The sequence below is a fragment of the Anolis carolinensis genome, chromosome 3 (genome assembly GCF_035594765.1).
Source record: "Anolis carolinensis isolate JA03-04 chromosome 3, rAnoCar3.1.pri, whole genome shotgun sequence".
Taxonomy (NCBI): domain Eukaryota; kingdom Metazoa; phylum Chordata; class Lepidosauria; order Squamata; family Dactyloidae; genus Anolis; species Anolis carolinensis.
This window is the reverse complement of record NC_085843.1, coordinates 243,465,721-243,485,044: the sequence shown is the minus strand read 5'-3', so window position 1 is coordinate 243,485,044 and position 19,324 is coordinate 243,465,721. Positions and strand designations below refer to the sequence as shown.

The following is a 19,324-nucleotide window of genomic DNA, read 5'->3' as shown; positions in this document are numbered from 1 at the left end:
TGATAAAGTGGAGAATGGCTATAGCCCCAAAATAAGATTTGTGGTTATGTGGACTGGGGCACTTGTTGAGGAGTACATAAGATATCACTGCTGAGAAATAGCCAAACATCCCTCCCTGTTCGTCTAAAATTTAAAAAATTCTACTATAATGGCAGAGGAAATTCTTGGGTAAGTAGTTTCCTCCTCATTTTGACAGGCAAGGCCTTCAGCCAATCACCTTGGTTTGCTTTTGAGCAGCAAGACAAGACAGATTTCTTTTTCAAGCTGGAAGAAGAGGAATTTACTTTGGGGACCAGTTCATTTCTAGTGGAGAGCTTGGGGTTCTCTTCCTTCTTCTGTCAGGCATTATAGATAAGACAGTTTTGTATGACCAGAGGCATAATTTGGCTTAAAGAATTCTCCATTAAAAAGCAGAACAATGACTTGACTTAAGAGTGTCTTATACCCAGATTTTTATTTTATTTTTTGCTTGGCATTACTCTTTTTCCTCATGATCTATATCCTACCAGTGTACTGAGCAGGGGGCTTATTCCTGGGGTATAAATAATTCCCACCATTACATATTCCTCCCTCTTTTCCCCTTCTCTTTTTTCTTCAATTAAGAAAACAAAAAGTGACTCACAGCTGCACATGTTCTCATACTACGAACTCTTTTGTACAGGAAAGCTGTACTCTACACTGCTCTGTTATACAGTTAGCAATGGTTATTATTGCCCATTTAAATTAATGAAGCTTAATTGGTATCATTTCTATAATTAAAGGCTTAATGGTAACTAAATGCAATTTTGGATGTGTGCATTTATTACGCTCTTGCACTCAAACGCAGAATTTGCGTGTATCATTGCTTTTCTTTTTCACTTGACTCATTCAAGCAGAATGATAGTGAAAAAGTTTGAGCAATAAAAGTTTATATTACTCTTTTGTGCATCATTGCCTCCCTGCACATAAATGCATTACCATTATCAAGGGAACTGTGTATCTCTACAAGTGTAAATACAAATTTAAAATTATATTTTATTGCATAACCTATTGGAAAATAACTGCACCCAGTCCCTGGGCACATATCCTTTTGGCAAAGATGAATCTTCATGAATATGTGGAGACAACCTTTTGAAAACCAATAGTCAAGAAAAGCATGACCTTGTTAAAAGTCAACTCTTTGAACAAGTGATATTCACAAGCATTCATGGTAACTCAGCTGTTAAACCAGTGGTTCTCAACCTGGGGTCCCCAGATGTTTTTGGCCTGCAATTCCCAGAAATCCCAGCCAGTTTATCAGCTGTTACGATTTCTTGGAGTTGAAGGCCAAAAACATCTGGGGATCCTAGGTTGATGACCACTGGGTTAAACTGAAGAATCATGTCTTTAAACCGCCAAGGATAAAGACATGCTACTACAAAAATATATTTGGTTAGCAGAAGATGGTTGTTTCTTTGCAGATGTAATTGCCCAAAAAATATACACTTCCTTGAAACCTTTTAGTTTAAAGTATGCACTCAGAGATAAAAAAAATAGTTTTCTTTGAAAAATAACATATCTTGTTTACTCATAAACATCTTGTATTAATTCACCATACAGACACATTTCTTATTGAAGTTCAGTTACAAATAGGCTGTAGCTTCTCTCAGTGTTGAGTACACAGGGTATCATTCTTAATCAATAGTCCATAGTCTTTAAGTATAGTTGTACTCATTGAAGTCCATAAGCATACGTCTCTAAACAGCAACATGCATCCACCTCCACTGAGGTCTAGACACATAAAGCTGTTTTCATTGATGATCAAACACATACTTCTCCACTGAAGTCTAAACACATACTGAATACAAAATGGAGTCTTGAGTCTACACATGCTCAGACAATCACATGTCTATAACTCCTCCCACACTCAAGAGGTACAAACTGGCAAATCAACATGCATGTAGAATGCAGGTTAGCAAATATATACATTAACTAGCTTTGCCCGGCCACGTGTTGCTGTGGCTTATGGGAATCATTTGTTAACCAGGTGGAATAGCAGTGAATAGCTTTGCAGCCTCAAAGCTTGGCCGTTTTCTGGAGTAGCTGGATTAGCACCCTGGATTAGCACCCTCAGCCGCTTTGAAGCCTGGCTACTTCCTTTGTAGGGGAATCCTTGTTTGGCCAGCTTGAACTGCACTGAATAGTCTTGCAGCTTAAAAGCCTGGCCGCTTTCTACATAGGGCATCCTTGCTAGGCCAGGTTGAATGGGATAGAGTAGCCTCATGGCTTCAGAACTTGGGGGTTTTCTATCTAGGGGAAATCTTGGTTGGCCAGGTTGAATAGCACTGAATAGCCTTGCTGCTTGCAAACCTGGCCGCTTTCTACCTTGCGGAATCCTTGGTTGGCCTGTTTGAATAGCAATTAATAGTCTCAGTGTGGCAGGTATGAATGCTGCAATTAGCCACCTTGATTAGCATTTAATGGCCTTGTAGCTTCAAAGCCTGTTTGCTTCCTGCCTGGGAGAATCCTTTGTTGGGAAGTGTTAGCTGGCCCTGATTGTTTCCTTTCTGGAATTACCAATTTCCCTGCTTTCAGAGTGTTGCTCTTTATTTACTGTCCTGGTTTTAGAGATTATATTGTTCTGTATTATTGTACCACAGTAATTATTTCATATTACAGTAGAGTCTCACTTATCCAACATTCGCTTATCCAGTGTTCTGGATTATCCAATGCAGTCGGCCTTTTAGTAGTCAATGTTTTTGTAGTCAATGTTTTCAATACATTGTGATATTTTGGTGCTAAATTCGTAAATACAGTAATTACTACATAGCATTACCACGCATTGAACTACTTTTTCTGTCAAATTTGTTGTATAACATGATGTTTTGGTGCTTAATTTGTAAAATCATAACGTAATTTGACGTTTAATAGACTTTTCCTTAATCCCTTCTTATTATCCAACATATTCGCTTATCCAACGTTCTGCCGGGGCGTTTATGTTGGATAAGTGAGACTCTACTGTATATTTATAATCTTATATTATTTGCTTAGAACTGGATTATATGAGGCTCCTTTTACACAGCTGTATAAAATGCACAATGAAGTGGTTTATATGGCAGTGTGGACTCAAGATAATCCAGTTTAAAGCAGATAATATAAGATTATAAGTGGGTAATATAGTTGTGTGGAAGGGCCTTGAGTCTACACTGCCATATAATCCAGTTCAAATCAGATAATCTGTATTTTATAGGCAGTGCGGAAGAGGTCTGATTGAAGTGGCCCTGGGTGCCATTAAATGGCTGAGTGTGTTGCTAGGAGACAAAGTAGGCAGAGCTTAGCCTTCTAACTGGCAGCAATGGGAACAAAAAAAACAATCCTTTCCCTCTAATTAGGACTTTATTTTTCTTGGGTTTTTTTATGTCTAAACACAGTGAGGATGATAATGCCTTTTGTGGCCAAGTTTTGTGGGTTTTAGGTGCTTAGTTTACTTGAAGGCAGAAATGGTCAGAACATTTATATATATATATAGATAAATAAACAAATAGAGGCTTGGGAGATTGCTATTTCCAACATATTTTGATATGTTTAGGTGTCTCTGCTTTGTATGCTGCATGTTATAGCTTTACATTATGGTATACACTTATAGACCTTTTCATTACTAATTGTGGTAACTTTAAAAATGCAGAGATGCAAAGGGAAAATTCCTCAGTGCCTTTTTGTACATTTAGATAAGAGTGTGTTTATTACTGTAACTTGGTTTTTGTGTTTCTTATCCAGTGATATCCAAGTACATACACAATTACTCTTTGAGATTCTTTGAATCTTTTCCAAATAATGCATTCAGAATTCTTCATTAGAGTTAAATATCAGATTTCTCACATGCACGCATATGAACTTGTACATCCCCAGGCTACCTGCTTTTCTCTCTTGTTCAGAGAAGCAACTAACATGCAGCTCCAAGGCACTGGTTCAAATTCGCAGAAATAATTTGTCACACATGTGTTTGGTATCAGCAGGGGCACTTTTGGATCAGCCTAATTAGCGCTAGTGGTATAAAAGCAAAATCCAAACCATGTGGCAGGGCCTTCTCTTAAAGTCAATGCAAAGCTTTTTCAAACTGACCTTTGCCTCAGGTTGCCATGTTGAATATGGAACTAGGTTCCTATACTTCTAATGTTAACAAGTCCTGGAAGAAGATGTAAACAGAATTTCTCAATATTTCCTCCCTCATTCCTCAAACTCATCATTTAGCTGCTCCATCCTCCACTGCACTTCCCATGTAGATATTTACCATTTGGAGAAATATCAGTGGAAACAGTACAGCTATATTCTTATAATGGCATTGGAATCATCTTTCAGTGGTGTGGACCCACCCCCTTCGCAAGCATGATTGGTGAGACAAGAGACAGGGCCTTCTCAGTGGTGGCCCCTTGGCTATGGAACTCCCTCCCCAATGGCCCCCTCCCTCCTGGTCAACAGGAAAAAAGTTAATACTGGCTTTGGGACCAAGCATTTGGGGAATAGTGCAATATGGAACTGACCTGAATGCATCATGAAGGACAACAACAGGTTTAGGCTAAGTTTTAACAGTTAACAGTTTGTTGTATGTATAGGTATATCTCTTTCTTACCTAATGTGATGTTTTTATACACTGTGTATTTGCAATGTGGCACTGAAGTGGCCAAACTGTAAGACGAGCTGAGTCTCCTTCAGGGTGAGAAGAGCAGTGTAAAAATATAGTAAATTAAAAATAATAATAAATAAATAAATTCAGTTGAGCTTACTTCTGAGTATTACATCTATGGGATTGTACTGTGCGTCATTAAATCTTGACTTCATGGTGCCAATAATTCCTTGACTATAGCTCTGCTGCTAATACTGAATCAAAGACCAAACATAATGATTGCTTTTATTCAAAGAAAAGGGACAGGAATGCTAAAACGTGGTTGTCAGATCTTTCCTCCATCCAGTTTGTGGGGACAGGATACAGAATGTTCCATCCCATTGTCATAATGTGCATTTTACTCTTAGTTTATAAACCATGTTCTTAACAGCAGATCTGTTCTAAGCCTCTAATCACAGAATCCATCCAGGGTTGGCCAAGGTAAGTTAAATCTATGCAACACCTTTCTTAGGCTTGTTCCCCTGTTGGCTGGAATTGATGGAAATTGCATTCTAACACATAAAGAGAACACAGGTAGAGGAGACTGGAGTAAATTTGGGGGCTTTTTTCCTTTAGATGTGGCCAATTTATTTCTCAGTCATGAGTAATGTGTAGTTTGGGCAAGTTATTCCAGCCTCAGTTCTTAAATTCGTTACTGTTATCTACCATCAAGTCTACTCTAATTCTGTAAGAGCCTCAGTCATCCGCTTCTCTCTCTCTGCACCTGCAAACTCAGAATGTGGCTTTGGTGATGACTCAATTCACCTCTAATGTGGTCTTCCTCCTTTCCTGCTGCCTTCTTCTTTGTCAAGCATTATTGCCTTTTCCAGCAGGTCATATCATCTCATGATACGTTCATAGCAAGATGGCCTTTGTTTAAGTCATTTTCATTCAGAGTTCATGCCTGATTTGCTCTAAGACTAATTTGGTTGCAGTTCCTCACATATATGTAATTTAATATAGCACATTTGGAACAATTTTTATTTATTCGTCCACTTTTTCTTCCTGGACTGCTTTTCTCTCTTAGGCAGAAGAGATTCTTGGATTGAAGGGAATAGCTTGCGAATACACAACTTTTCAAAGAAAACATCCTTTATTTCCAGAACCTTACATTTTCAAAATGAAACACAGTATATATCTTTTAAAACTACAGTAGAGTCTCACTTATCCAACATAAACGGGCCGGCAGAATGTTGGATAAGCGAATATGTTGGATAATAAGGAGGCATGAAGGAAAAGCCTATTAAACATCAAATGAGGTTATGATTTTACAAATTAAGCACCAAAACATCATGTTATACAACAAATTTGGCAGAAAAAGTAGTTCAATATGCAGTAATGTTATGTTGTAATTACTGTATTTATGAATTTAGCACCAAAATATCACGATGTATTGAAAACATTGACTACAAAAATGCGTTGGATAATCCAGAACGTTGGATAAGCGAGTGTTGGATAAGTGAGACTCTACTGTACTCTTCATACATAGATATTTTTAACTGATGGGATGAAATTTCTTTTTGATGCACATTTTGTTTCCTTTTAATTTTTAGTCCAGCAGCTGAAAAATAATGTACCACTTTCCAAATCCTTGCAGACATACATTTAGATCTCCCCATAAGGCCTCTGGAAATGACCTGTGTGTAGGATCTGCGTGCAAATGATGGCACAGTGCCCCATCTGGTGGGGCTGTGCCATCTCTAGCAAATTGTGAACATTGCTAAGGAAGAGTTAAACAATGTTCTTGCCAGATCCCTCCAGAAGTAGAAGGAAGGGTCAGGCTTGGCATTTGCTAGAAATGTATTTATTGTTTTCGTTTTAATGGATTTTTTCTAGCTGTAGAAAATGAAGAGGGTGACGAATGTGATATTTTCCTGTTGTGGCAAAACAGCATAACAAGCATTCATCTCTGTAAGCATAAAACAGCCTTGTGTGTAGTGCCCCTGAATTCCCCCATGTGCAGCCCCTTTCCCTAGGCTGGAAGAAGGGGAGAAGCCAGTTAATGAGTTCCAGAAGATCAGCTGTAAATGGCCAGGGAGGGTAATTCATATCAAGCTCATAAAACCCTTTATTGATGTCTCCAGAGGGGAAATCCGGATGTGGTCGTTTATTTATTCTGGATTTTGCTTCTCTCTTTCTCGCTCTTCCATGCAACATTTTCTTGTAAGTTTGCATGGGTTTTTAAAGGGACAGAATACCCCACCACCCCAATTCCTATTTGGAAGATTTCTGTCATTATGCAGCACGATCACACATATCTTGCCCTCCCACTCCAATTCAGTACTGATCCTCTATGCCCTCTTCCCAGTAATGGATCCCAGGTTGGGAGGAGGGCATAGAGAATCAGTACTGAATTTGAGTGGTTTAAGAAATGGCTGTCCTATTAGAGATGGAACAGAGTTCAGTCTCATTAAGAAGGCCGGGGGGGGGGGGGGGGGCATGTCAAACATTTTTGTTCTTGATGAACTATGGAGAAGTAGATGTAAGCTCAGTGTTTATGTGACTTACACATTTCACAGAGGCAAATATGCTCTCCAATGCTTCACATTTTTGGTTCATCTTGTACAACCGTGGACACATATATTTGCCCAGATGCTTTTAGACTGCCATTCCAGTCATCTACATTGCAGTCATTCATTTTCTTGCTAATGGAAGTTGCTGTCCAACATCTGAAGAGCCACAGCATGGCCTTCACAGAGTTCATATGATACTGGGCCACTTCCATAGGGACAAGTATCTTCACCCAAAGTAACTTCAAAATAGAAACCAATGCAGAATTTCTGAGCATTTAAGAACCCTATTTTGGTGAAGTGGTAGCTTTTCCTGCCATACCCCAATTCAAGTAATAATACAGTTTTAAAATTCAGAATACCATGGCAACTTTTAAGCTAAAAGGCTCAAAAGCAAATTGCTCACATGGAGCAACTATCTGCTGTAACATCTCCTCATGTAGTACAAAAAACCTTGCAGGTCTTTCCTATGCAGCCACTATGGTGGTTGAGGGTAATCTTTTTTCACCATCCTCACTGCCACAGTCAGACAGATTTTCAGTTTCTTCCCAACTCATGTGTGATTGGACTTACTCAATGTTGTCTTCTAATGTTACCTTAGCAGATATTCCTCCTGTTTCTAGGGAACTCTGTGTTTCCCATATCATCATTCTCAGATTGCCCTCAGTTCTTCAGGAGTTTTACTAGAGGGAATGAACACATAAAATGGAAAGTCACTTGCTAAAAGTCCAATTTTTACTTTCGACAAAACAGCCAGCATTTCAAGATTACCATCAACAAACAAGATAGAAGATTCCCCAAGAACATTCAAGAAACCAATCTGATCCTTAATGAACTATCTTAATTAATCAACAAATCTTACAGATGTCCATAGTCTAAAGCTGAACAGATAGTGCTGTGACTTTGACAAGAGAGGTAAACACAGCCTCTCTCCCTACAAATCTCCAGCTCCACCAAAAGAGAATACCAAATCAAGACTATTCGTGGCTGCATGGGAGTTTGAAAATATTGAGACAGGTCCATAATGGTTGTGGCAAACATGGAACCCTGAGCTAATCCTAAGTGAGAAACCTCAGTTGAAAACTGAATCACCACCACTTCAGAAAACAATAGCTTTGGGGTAATCTAAACTCAAGGGTGCCATGGTCATGTCTGATAAAGAAACTGTTGGGCAGTATGCAGGTGGTAGACCAGAAAAATCCCCACACTGTCCCAGCTATGGACCTATAACAACATACGTTCAACATATTGTTGGATGAAGCATCTGTCCAGTGTGAAAGAAATTTTATATTTCTCACATTTTTCTTCTTATACCCCCCAAGCATTAGCAAATTATATTACAGAACAACCAACACCATAGTCTTATGTCTCATTAGGAAGGCAACCAGTTTGAGTCTTTAAAAAAATCCTTTCCCATCCATGAACTTTCTCTGCACACCTCTGTTTGTGTCTATGATGTTTTTATTTTGTACCAGCTTCCTGCAACTTAAGCCACTCACTTCACTGGTCCCTTATCCCTCTCACATGTACACCCTTGTCCTTTCACTTCTTCATCTTCCACATCATAACAGTGCCCACTTCTTCCCCTCCTTCTTGCAAGACTGATTCTATGAATGCTTACTCAGAATTAAGTATCCTTTAGTATCCTTTAGGCTGGTTCCAGGAAACTGCGCATAAAATTGCAGCAATCTGACTATGTTGTTGCTGTTAATCTTGCAGGAAGTGCCTTTTTGGGTGAGTGGGATTTCTAAAGTCTAAAGCGACCACTTTATGAGCACCAAAAAACCTGCTTTGATTTCTCATTGCACCCAGGTGACTGCAGTTCTCTCTATATATTTTTACTTCTTTGTGACCTCCAGCACACTTCCTGAGAATTGCATTTGATACTTATTTAATTTCCTATTGTCCTCATTCTTTCTCATTTCTGGCTGCTCCTGTGGCATTTTCATGAGAAGCCATTCTTCCCTGACCACAATTAGCTTCATCTGGGGGTGCTTCCCAGCATTTGCACATTAACACCAAATGTGGAGTGTTAGAGAGTGAGTTGGAAGAACCAATTGTGACTTTCAAACAAGTCCATGCACTACAGCCTAATTTTCATGCTTAAATGTAAACAAAATAAAATGTCAATATGTCAACACTGGAGCTAACTGGGTTGTGCTTACTGGTTCAAAACAAAGACTTACTTAAAATGATAAATACATCAAAAGTATAGTAGCACTTTGTGGTAGATGTCCCAAACTCTGTCTTTTTAAGGAGCTTGCAAAACTTTGCCTACAGCATTTAACATCTTAAGACCTGAAGCCATTGCAGGAATTTTTTTACAAATGTCAGAACAACAGTGTGCAAAAGTAGCTTCTGCATCATGCTGTATATTAAATATAGGATTCTGGTGTCTTTTCTGCAGGCAGATCATGAAAAATTCATGAAAGAGGGTGATACATTCAAACTGAGTCAGATGCGGGGGCAGCTAAGCCAATCCCTGAGCAGCTTGCAGCAGGAAATGAAGGACACGCTCAGGCAAAATGAAAACCTGCAGGTCAGTTGGACATAATGAACCTAGATGGGAGAAATACATACATTACTGTACACCCCTTATCCATGGATTCGATAACCATTATTTCATTCAGCCACGCTCCAAAAAAATATACTCCACCCCACCCCCGGAGGTGTTTGTGGGCCTCTAGGTCTTCCAGTCTGATTCCATAATGTACTTCTGGCCAAAGTATAATAAAAAATAGGGATCACTAATATCCACTGGTTCAGGTGTCAGCGAGGGCAGAAGGTATGTCTTGCGACATATCACCCATGTGTGTGAGTGTCACACTGTACTGATGAATTTTGTCCAAGACTTGTGGGTAATGCATATCCCTGATCATCTTATAAACATGTGTGTTTTACAAAACCAGTTGCTAGTTCTGCAAATTCATCCTTTGGTCTACCCACAAAACTATTTTCAACTCATCCATCTCCATTTTGTCCGAGGGTGAGTGAATGGAATTTACCTTTCAGCACCTCAGGTCAGCTGTCTCAATTGTGCCGACTGGTGAAACAAAACAGTAAAAGCTCATGTTTATTCCCAACAACATTTCTGAAATGACACAGTGATTTTGTATTGGAAGGGAGGGGAATAATTTATCAGTTTCAGCATAAAATTGCTTACAGAATGGGAAAAGATGAAAAGTAATAAAGTGGAAAATTTAGAAATGCTTGAATGCTGCCTGGTGAAGGGTGGGAAACACAGAAAGGATGCTAGCTAATCAGTTTCATATTTTGACCCCTTTCATATTAATCAATCTTGAGTTCCAAAGACACTGACACCAGCATGAGAAGACCATAAGTTCCAAATATGTATATTATCATATACTCAATGATTACAAAATTGAGAAATGATGTAGTAACATGCACCAGAGAGCCAGTACTTCTTGATGAACAGAGACAATGAAATCCTCCCCCACTGACTTCCCTGTTTTGTCTGGATGTAGTGGCAGGACTCATAGTAGCTGAGATTAGTGGCAATATATGGAACAAAACCCAATTGTTAGCTTCAGCTAGAGATGATCCACTGACTTGATCAATGCCTAGGTAAGTTCCATTGCTTAAATTGATCAGCTCTTACTACAAGTAACATTTGGAACTAGCCAGTTGTGAGCTGCCCCTTTTTAACGCTAGTAGGATGGCTTGGTTTTCTGTGGACAATGAAGAATCATCTCCTTTGGAAATGATTGGCTCTTGATGTGAATACAAACTGGAGCTAGAATTGGTTTATTGTTATGAATCAAATCAAAATTTTCCACAATTTCACTGTCTGTTTCTGGCATTGAAACAAAAAAGTGTTGTATGCTTGCCTACAGTTTGAGGTTTTCTGGAGGGAACTCTATGTCCAAATCGGTCATGCCAAGATGCTATAAGAGGATGTGGGAGAGGGCTCTCTCTGCTGTGGCACCCCAGTTATAGAATACCCCCCCTTAGAGGCCCATTGCTGTCATTCCAGTCCCAAGCAAAACTATTGTTCACAAAAAAAACCTTTGGTGCCAAAATGGTTTCATACATCTGCATTGTTTTGCTGGACACTGTTCTTGTATTCTCATTCTAGGCCCAGATTGCAAATATGGAAGAAACCCATGCCCAACGACTGGCAGAGCTAAGGTCCCGGCATCAGCTTGACATGGAGCTGGAAGTAGAGAGGCTGCGTAGCGCTCAGCTCCAAGCAGAACGGATGCTGGAGTCCCGCGAGAGAACCCATCGGCAGAGAGTGAAAGGCTTGGAGGAACAGGTTAGATGGGATATTTCTTTCTATGGTCAAATTACACAGTGATGCCCAAGTCCTGTGACTGGCACAATGTTTTGTACATTTGAGAAAATTATATGCAAGAGGTTGTCAGGAGGAGTTTTAGTGGCAAGAACGAAACCTATGGTTGGAAGAATGGGACAAGAATTGGGGGGAAACTGGCTTGGTTTGAAAGGAAAACGGTACAGATATTGAGCAAGAATAACAAAACATTGCTGCTTCCATAATTCACCTCCTTCTGAATGATTCCTGACTTCCCAGATTTAAGATGAAGTCCATGGTGGAGTTATTGTGCCCATCAAATACTGCAGATGAAAGTTAACCTCATTCCAAATACTTGACCTTTGGGAGAAACAGCGAGGAATTGCTGCTTTTCAACTCTGCCGCTTGAGGCAGTGACTTCACGCTAATGGCCCTACTCATGAAAATATATGCTACTCCAGAGGAAAAAGGGGTGTAGGTAATACAACAGGAGACCCCTCTTCACAGGCCACAAATATATATTTAAAAACACATTAAAAAAATTGGGTCAGGGATTTGAGATCCTTTAATTTATATTGTCGGAGGCTAATGATGATGCTTTATGAGCTACCTCTAAAACTCTGTTTTTAGCAGGTGAACACTCAGCGTGGTGCAGTGGAAGGAGCACTGGATTTTGACTTGGAGCCCTGGGTTCAATTTTCATTCAGCCATGAAACTCATGTTGTAATTTGGGGAAACTGCACCCTAAATTTACCCAATTTCATAGGTTGCTTCTGAAACTAAAACAAGGAGCAGTGATTTTGTACATTGCTTTGAATTCCTTGGAAGAAGGGTTTTGCACAGTGTAATAATAAGTCTACAAAAGAGGTATTGTTCCGCAACTAGCTCATGACTGTTCTAATGGTGCTGACTCTTAATTGAGACAGACAGTAAGGACATACTAACCCGATTCATCTGTATTTGTCTTACGTTTCCTCAGGTGAATGCTCTGAAGGCCCAACTGGATCAAGAAGTGAGGAGAAGGCAGGCATACCTGAGCCAGATGTTTCACACTGTGAAATGATTCAAAACCAGATACTGTGCTCTGGTTTGGGATGATCCAGCACAGATACACCAGATGGATCCTTTCCAGCTCAGGAACTTGATTTATTAGCCTTTTGGGTTACAGCACTCAAAGGAAACCAGGGCTCCAGAACTAGCTATTGTATCAAGTTATGATATCCCACCCCATTCAAATAACACATATCCCAAATACTTGGAAGACACGGTAAAGACAGCAAATGACTAGGCAGTGTGCTGCCAAGAGGAAACCCTGCTGCGGGGGCAGCTGTTCTCTCTAAAATGCTTGCAAACCAGGGCATGGATGCTTAACTAATTAATTTAGCAGATTTGACAAGGAGGGGATTCTCAGTTGCTTGCGTCTCTTGTGTATCCCCGCATGATCTCTGTAAAGTCCTACATCCAGGCTGTACAGACTGTAACATTCTGCAGACCCGAGAGGAGCACCTCATATTGAAATACCTCTGCATTTCCGTCACTCACCAAGCTCCTTTATTTTCCCTCAGGGCATGTCGAATACTTTCTGGTGCATAGTGCAATATCATAGCTATACCCCTTCATGTGATGAGACACATAATCATTATAGGTGTTCCATCACTGTCTTTACTATTATACACATCATATCCCATGCCCTCCTAGAAACAAAGGAGGCAGGTATTTCTTCTGGCATCAGAACTGCATTATGCACTAGGCAGAGATGTTAGGAATCAGAATGTGACCATGCCCAGGGATTGATCAAAATCCTTTGCTGTGTCTAGGAACATTGAGCCATTTTCATGGTGGCAGGTGGCTGAGATTAACTCAAAGCCAAGTCATCTTATGACTTGCTGGCCCCAAGACATGTCAGAGTGTTAACATTCAGCATTCCACCCACTCTGCCGGCTAACCGGCTCCAAGGAAATCCCTTTAGGAATCAAACTTTGGTTTCCTTGGTGATGACAGGGAACCATCTTGGAGTTCCTGTGAACATCACCTGTTAGCATTGTTCCACATTTTTTCCTTGTGAATGTTTGTTTTTCTGAACATGTACTGCAGATTAGTCAACAACATTTCTTAATGATACTCAGGAGGAGAATTTCAACTACATTAACGTACAAACACTGTACAAATCTTCAGTTTTTGATATGTAGTCCTGAAACTTGTATGATGTCTAGTAACAAAAGAATTTTATAAACCTTCAATAAATGGTGGGGTTTTTTTAGTATAACCTTGGGTGCTAAGTGAGGCTAAGATTTGGTGTATCAGATGAAGAGTACTCCAGTCCACAAACGTTTTTTGTACAATAAACCTGTTACTGTTCAACATGCCACAGGGCTGTTACTTTTTCAAGGGTACTGCTACTCCCCTTAGAGAAATTGTACATCTAAATGTCACCAAATCCATCCCTTTCAATTGTGGCATAAAGACTGAATGCTTGAATACACCCTCAGGCAATGTAGCTCATATCGTGTGCTCTAGCTACCCTCCTCAGCTTGGGAAAAGCTGCTGTATACTGCACATCTAAATACATTTCAGACTGACTGAACCATCATGACTCTCAACCATAGAACTGGGAAGCTTGAACAGTGTAAATGTAACTAAGGACTACTATGAACTCTTTGAACCCCCCCCCCCCACACACACACACACACACACACAATGTTTCTTGGGTTTTTGGATTAAACCTTTTATTTTGTTTTATTTCATACCTAGAATACAGTCAATGTCTCATTCATGATTATGTTCCCTTATAAAAGTCAACCACTTTTGTCCAATTAAAAATGTCTGTATTCAAGCATTCAAGGTTGCCAAATGGGAATTATGCACGTAGTCCTGTCACACATTTGGCTACACATTTAGTTGGAAAACATACTTTCACCACAAGTGCAAGGAGCCACAATGGCGCAATGAGTTAAACCCTTATGCTGGCTGAACTGTTGACCTGAAGATCGGTAATTCGAATCCACGAGACGAGGTGAGCTCCAATCTGTCTGCTCCAGCTTCCTATGCGGGGTCATGAGAGAACCCTCCTACAGGATGGTAACACATCCGGGTGTCCCCTGGGCAATATCTCTGTAGACAGCCAATTCTCTCACACCAGAAGCGACTTGCAGTATGTTCTCAATTCACTTCTGACACAATAAAAACACACACAAGTGCAGCATAATACAGTCGATATATAACTCTCTATTTTTAGCAACACCATCTACAGACAGCACACAATTCTCCTGTTGGAAGAGCTCCATTGGCTGCTAATCCATTTCCAGGTATACTACCAAGAGTAACCAAAATGATGCCGGGAGCCTTTTCTAACAGTAGTTATTCCTGTCATATCTGGTGTCACCTGGTACAAAACAAGACCTGGTCCAAATCTGGTGCCAAACCATACTTCCATTGATTTGAGAAACCATGGGACAGGTACGGTAATGATTTTGTTCTTAAAACTCAGTAGGACTCAGCTAAATAAGTCCTGAGTAGCTTCAGTCCTAAATTCTGTACAGAAACAACAGTAGCAGTTTTTTTCAAAACACATTTTGCTATGCAGAGCGTTAATTGCGAGAGCCAAAGGGATGCCATGCCAGTCCCAGTTGCCATATGTCTTGGAAGAAGCTGGACACTGCCCAGTTTCCACCATCAGACATGTGTAGGCAAAGAACTGGGAATCCCAGAAAATGTGTGTGCATTGCTGGCACAGTCAGGCTTCAATGAGGGAAAGTTTCCATGGGGGATTTGAACTAATCTGCTGCTGTTCCTTTGGAGCCCTGCTGTTCTTTTCTGCTCAGTTTCAGCTCTTGCACAGGAATCTGTTCCTTGGCCTCCATTCAGCAGTAATTACAGATAGAATGGCTACTTCTATTGCTTGTTGTTGTTACCACTACTACTACTATGAATATGAGCACACTTCAAAGCATGTCCTGATGGGAAAAGACGTTATCTTGAGAACTCTGGAAGCCAAATAATATTGTTGCAGCTACCAAGAAACCATTAGGACTTCTTTTTTTGGTTATAAACACTAGCCTTATCATAGCTGTCCCAATTGTGTGGTCTTTTGTTTCTTTTTAAAAGAATGCAGAGGGATTAAACAACATGACAGCTTTGTTCTGCCATTTCTCACCCCACTGGATCATGAGGTTTGTAGAAGAATTTAGTGCTCAGCCTAGTTGTCTTGAAAACTGGAAGGCTTGGTGCTTTCAATAGGGATCGTATAAATATGATACCAAAGTAAGCCTCGCTGACAGCCAATAAGCCTTGTTTTTACAAATGGGAACAAATTCTGCAAACATCAGTTGACACTAAGAATCCCAAATTCCTAGGACTTACTTTTGAGTCTGCATGCATGGCAACACACTGGGCATTCCATTAAAAGCAACAGGGCAGAGCGGGCAGCCCAATCCTATTAGGTTTTATTCCAAAATTAGTCCCTGCCAAGTTCCATGAGAATTATTTCAAGGTAGTTGGGCACTAAGATTGCAGTTTTTAGTTGTAACTTAATTTAAGCCTCATTGAATTCAGTGGAATGTCATTAACCTAACATTCACTAAATTGTTGGCAAAATAATTTTTAAATGGGAGATATGGGCCAATTCACATGACCATAATAATACAAAGAACTCAAGAGTTGTGAATAGGTGGTATCTGCCCAATTGGGGCTGACTCCACTTGCAAACCAGTCTGTATGTGGTATGCCACTCCTTTAATTCCAGTACTATATGTATTTACCTGGAAGTAAGTCTCATTGACTACCAGAGCCCCTGGTGGTGCAGGGGGTTAAACCACTGACTGCTGAATTTACTGACCAAAAGTCCAAAAGGAGTGGGGTGAACTCCCACTGTTAGCTCCAGCTTCTGCCAACCTAGCAGTTCAAAAACATGCAAATGTGAGTAGATCAATAGGTACCGCTCCAGTGGGAAAGTAATGCTGCTCCATACAATCATGCCAGCCACATGACCTTGGAGGTGTCTATGGACAATGCTGACTCTTCAACTCTGGGGGTTGGTGCTCATCTCCATTTCTGAGTCAGACACGACTAGACTTAATGTCCGGAAAACCTTTACCTTTATCTACTAAGTCTCATTGAACTCACTGCTTCTGTATAAATAGGTATAGCACTGGACTATGAAGGGACTAGGTCTTCTAAAAGGTCACCTGTCATTGCACGTGATGCAAAGTAGTATGGGACAAGGTGCAACCAGCTCACTGTTGATTTGGGACTTATTGAATTCCTCATAAATCCAAACAGCCTCACTGAGACAGACAACTGTCGCAGGCAACAAATGGTTGGAGATGGCAGTAAAATATTTGGCAGTAGAATACAAACTCCCCTGTAACAGTTAAGGTTGTTGCTTTCAGCTGCAATGGAGGACAGTGACCTGAATCCTGCTAGTGACTTACATCGATGTAGCTCTGTATCTAAATACCTTCTAAATATCTTCTGAAGGTATCAGATCTTGTCTGATCTTGGAAGGTGAAAAAACATTCAAATGGCAGTCCAGTTGTCTTTCCTACACAGTATGTGAGATACTGCCTCTGGTAAGGCTGCAAAATGTCTTGAGCCAACACAACTCACTTCATCCCATCAGTTGGTACAGATCAAGTAAAAGGGATCTGTGAGGATGATCTAATTATTTCCACTAACATCCTTTCCTAGTTGCTATACAGAATCATAAACCTAGCACAAATACTGGATATAAAGTGTATTTTTCAGTCATGAAAAATGGGGAAGAAACAGAACAGGCATGAAAGGCGGGAAATACTACATAACTTATTTTTAAGTTAAGATTAAAGACTAGGTCACTCTGTGGAAACAAAGCATGTATTTAAAAGCTCACTATACTCATGTAACTTTTTCCATTGTTTTCCTTATTTTTCCCCTGAAATAAAAATAAATTAACATTAATGGGTGGGTTGCCTATATTCTTAGCTATTTCCCCAAATTAAAAAAAAATAGAAGATTCTCATTGTATGAATATTCAGCTACCTTGATGAGAGTAAAAAGAGGGAGGAACTAAAAAATGCAGTTCAGGAGTTTCCAAGTTAGATAATGCTGCCTGACTTTCATCAGCTGTACTGATTTCATCTGTCACAGTGAAATCACTGGATGCGATCATCAAAACTACGGGGTTGTTTGGTCCCTTAAGGATAGATTCATGCACTGTGCTACAAGCATCTATGGATTAGTGTCCACTTCACCAGATGCATGAAGCGTTATCCTAAACTATTAGATGTGTGTGTATGTGTACAGGAATATGTATGCACACATGAACACAGACAGAGCACAGGTCAGGGATATTTGTCCCTTCCAGTATGCTGAACTGCAACTTCCATCAGTCGTAGTCAGCACAGCCTGTGCTGAGAGTTGATAGAAAATTACAGCCCAGCAACATAAAGTGTAACTTGTCATTCATTCCTGTTTTAAAGGCAAGGTTTCCTTGTTGGTACATAATGACCAGAATTCTCTCTGTCAGTTACAAATATGTAATGCAGAGTTATGCGCCTGTGATTTTTATGTATTCCTGATCCTAGGTAGCACTTACATTAGGGGCTATGTAGTCCCTGAATCCCCACTTACCAGGAAGCAGCCACTGCAATTGACAGCAATCTAGTTCCCTGTTGACTGAGAAGCAGCTGGATGATGGATACAGCCTATTTTAAATCCGCAGTCAATGCTGTGTTTTATTGAGTATCTTATTTAATTAGTAGGGGTTTTATATGCTGTCTTAAGTATATTGTTTTATGTAAATTGACATTGTTATTGCTTTACTGTACTGTATATTTTATTGCACTACTACGTGCTTTTGTAAGTTGCCCCGAATCCCTTCTGGGAGATAGTGGTAGGATATAAATTAAGTTTTATTATATATTATTATTATGTCCTCTCTGGTGAATAATATACAGTGCCACAAGCAGAAACAGCTTCCCACAACATACACTTGTCAATCGCAATGGTTGCTTCCCAATAAATGGAGATATCCTGGCCCTGGCCAGGATTCACTGTGTACTGTAGCATGGTAACTACAGTGTGTATGCATCTGTAACTATGGTGTTCATGTATCCATAAATCCCATAAAGGATTTCAGCCATTAATTTCAATTACATTATCAAGAGCTTCTTTCCCCACACATCTTCCAACATGACATATGCCATCATCTGTCAACAATGCTCTTTTTAATTTTTACATAGGCTAATCTCTGTGGAAAAGTACAAATGAGTACACATCTGGCATCAGCAAAGGTAATATCCAGAAACTGGTGAGAGAATATTTCAGCCTCCTGCTCTTGTGATACTTTCATGTCCGTTCTCTGATTTAAATGAGATTTCGCAACTGTGCACACATGAGAATTCGTAGGACATGCTTATAACACTTAAAACAACACAAACCAAAAAGGACTGTGCCAAGTACTGCAGAACTCCCCAAACACTGATTTTTATAAAGTCCTGATGTGTAAGTTTCCCCACAGCCTCATAAATCTGCCTCAGCACTTTCAAAGTATATTTGCTTACCTTCTGTGGCCCATATTTTAATAATCAATAAATGGACATTAAGCAGAAAATTGCTGCTCTGTTTGAGCTCTAAACTGAACTTATATTTAAATTTATTTGTATTATAAACGGGAGTGCCGTGGAGCTTTCATAACTCTGTGAGAGAGCTTTGTGCTGCCTTTGCAAGAGTAATTTGAGCCTCCTTGATAAAATGATTTGCTTTAGATAAATGCTGAAATGTTTTAAAGCTTAGACAAAGGGCTACTTGAGTTTGACATGTAACCTAAAACATCACACTGCTAAAAAGAATTTCCTGATCATATTTTTAGCACCTTGAGAGGCAAAAATAAGAAGAAAGGCAACAAAGTTGCTTGTCGAGGAAAAGTTTCAAAAGAAGTAAATT

General features: G+C 39.8%; 1 protein-coding gene and 1 long non-coding RNA gene across 4 annotated transcripts in view; one reads left to right on the top strand and one right to left on the bottom strand.

Moving 5' to 3' along the window:
- crocc2 (ciliary rootlet coiled-coil, rootletin family member 2) overlaps positions 1-13,769 on the top strand; it is a 122,708-nt gene extending 108,939 nt beyond the window's left edge. For all 3 annotated transcript variants that reach the window (XM_062976526.1, XM_062976525.1, XM_062976527.1), the window contains 3 exons: positions 9,539-9,670; positions 11,228-11,407; positions 12,384-13,769. In XM_062976526.1, the coding sequence (XP_062832596.1) occupies positions 9,539-9,670; positions 11,228-11,407; positions 12,384-12,467 (396 nt within the window). In that variant the 3' untranslated portion in view covers positions 12,468-13,769. The remainder of the gene's footprint in view (positions 1-9,538; positions 9,671-11,227; positions 11,408-12,383) is intronic.
- LOC134297824 (uncharacterized) overlaps positions 1-19,324 on the bottom strand; it is a 93,350-nt gene that overhangs the window by 65,804 nt on the left and 8,222 nt on the right. The window lies entirely within an intron of this gene.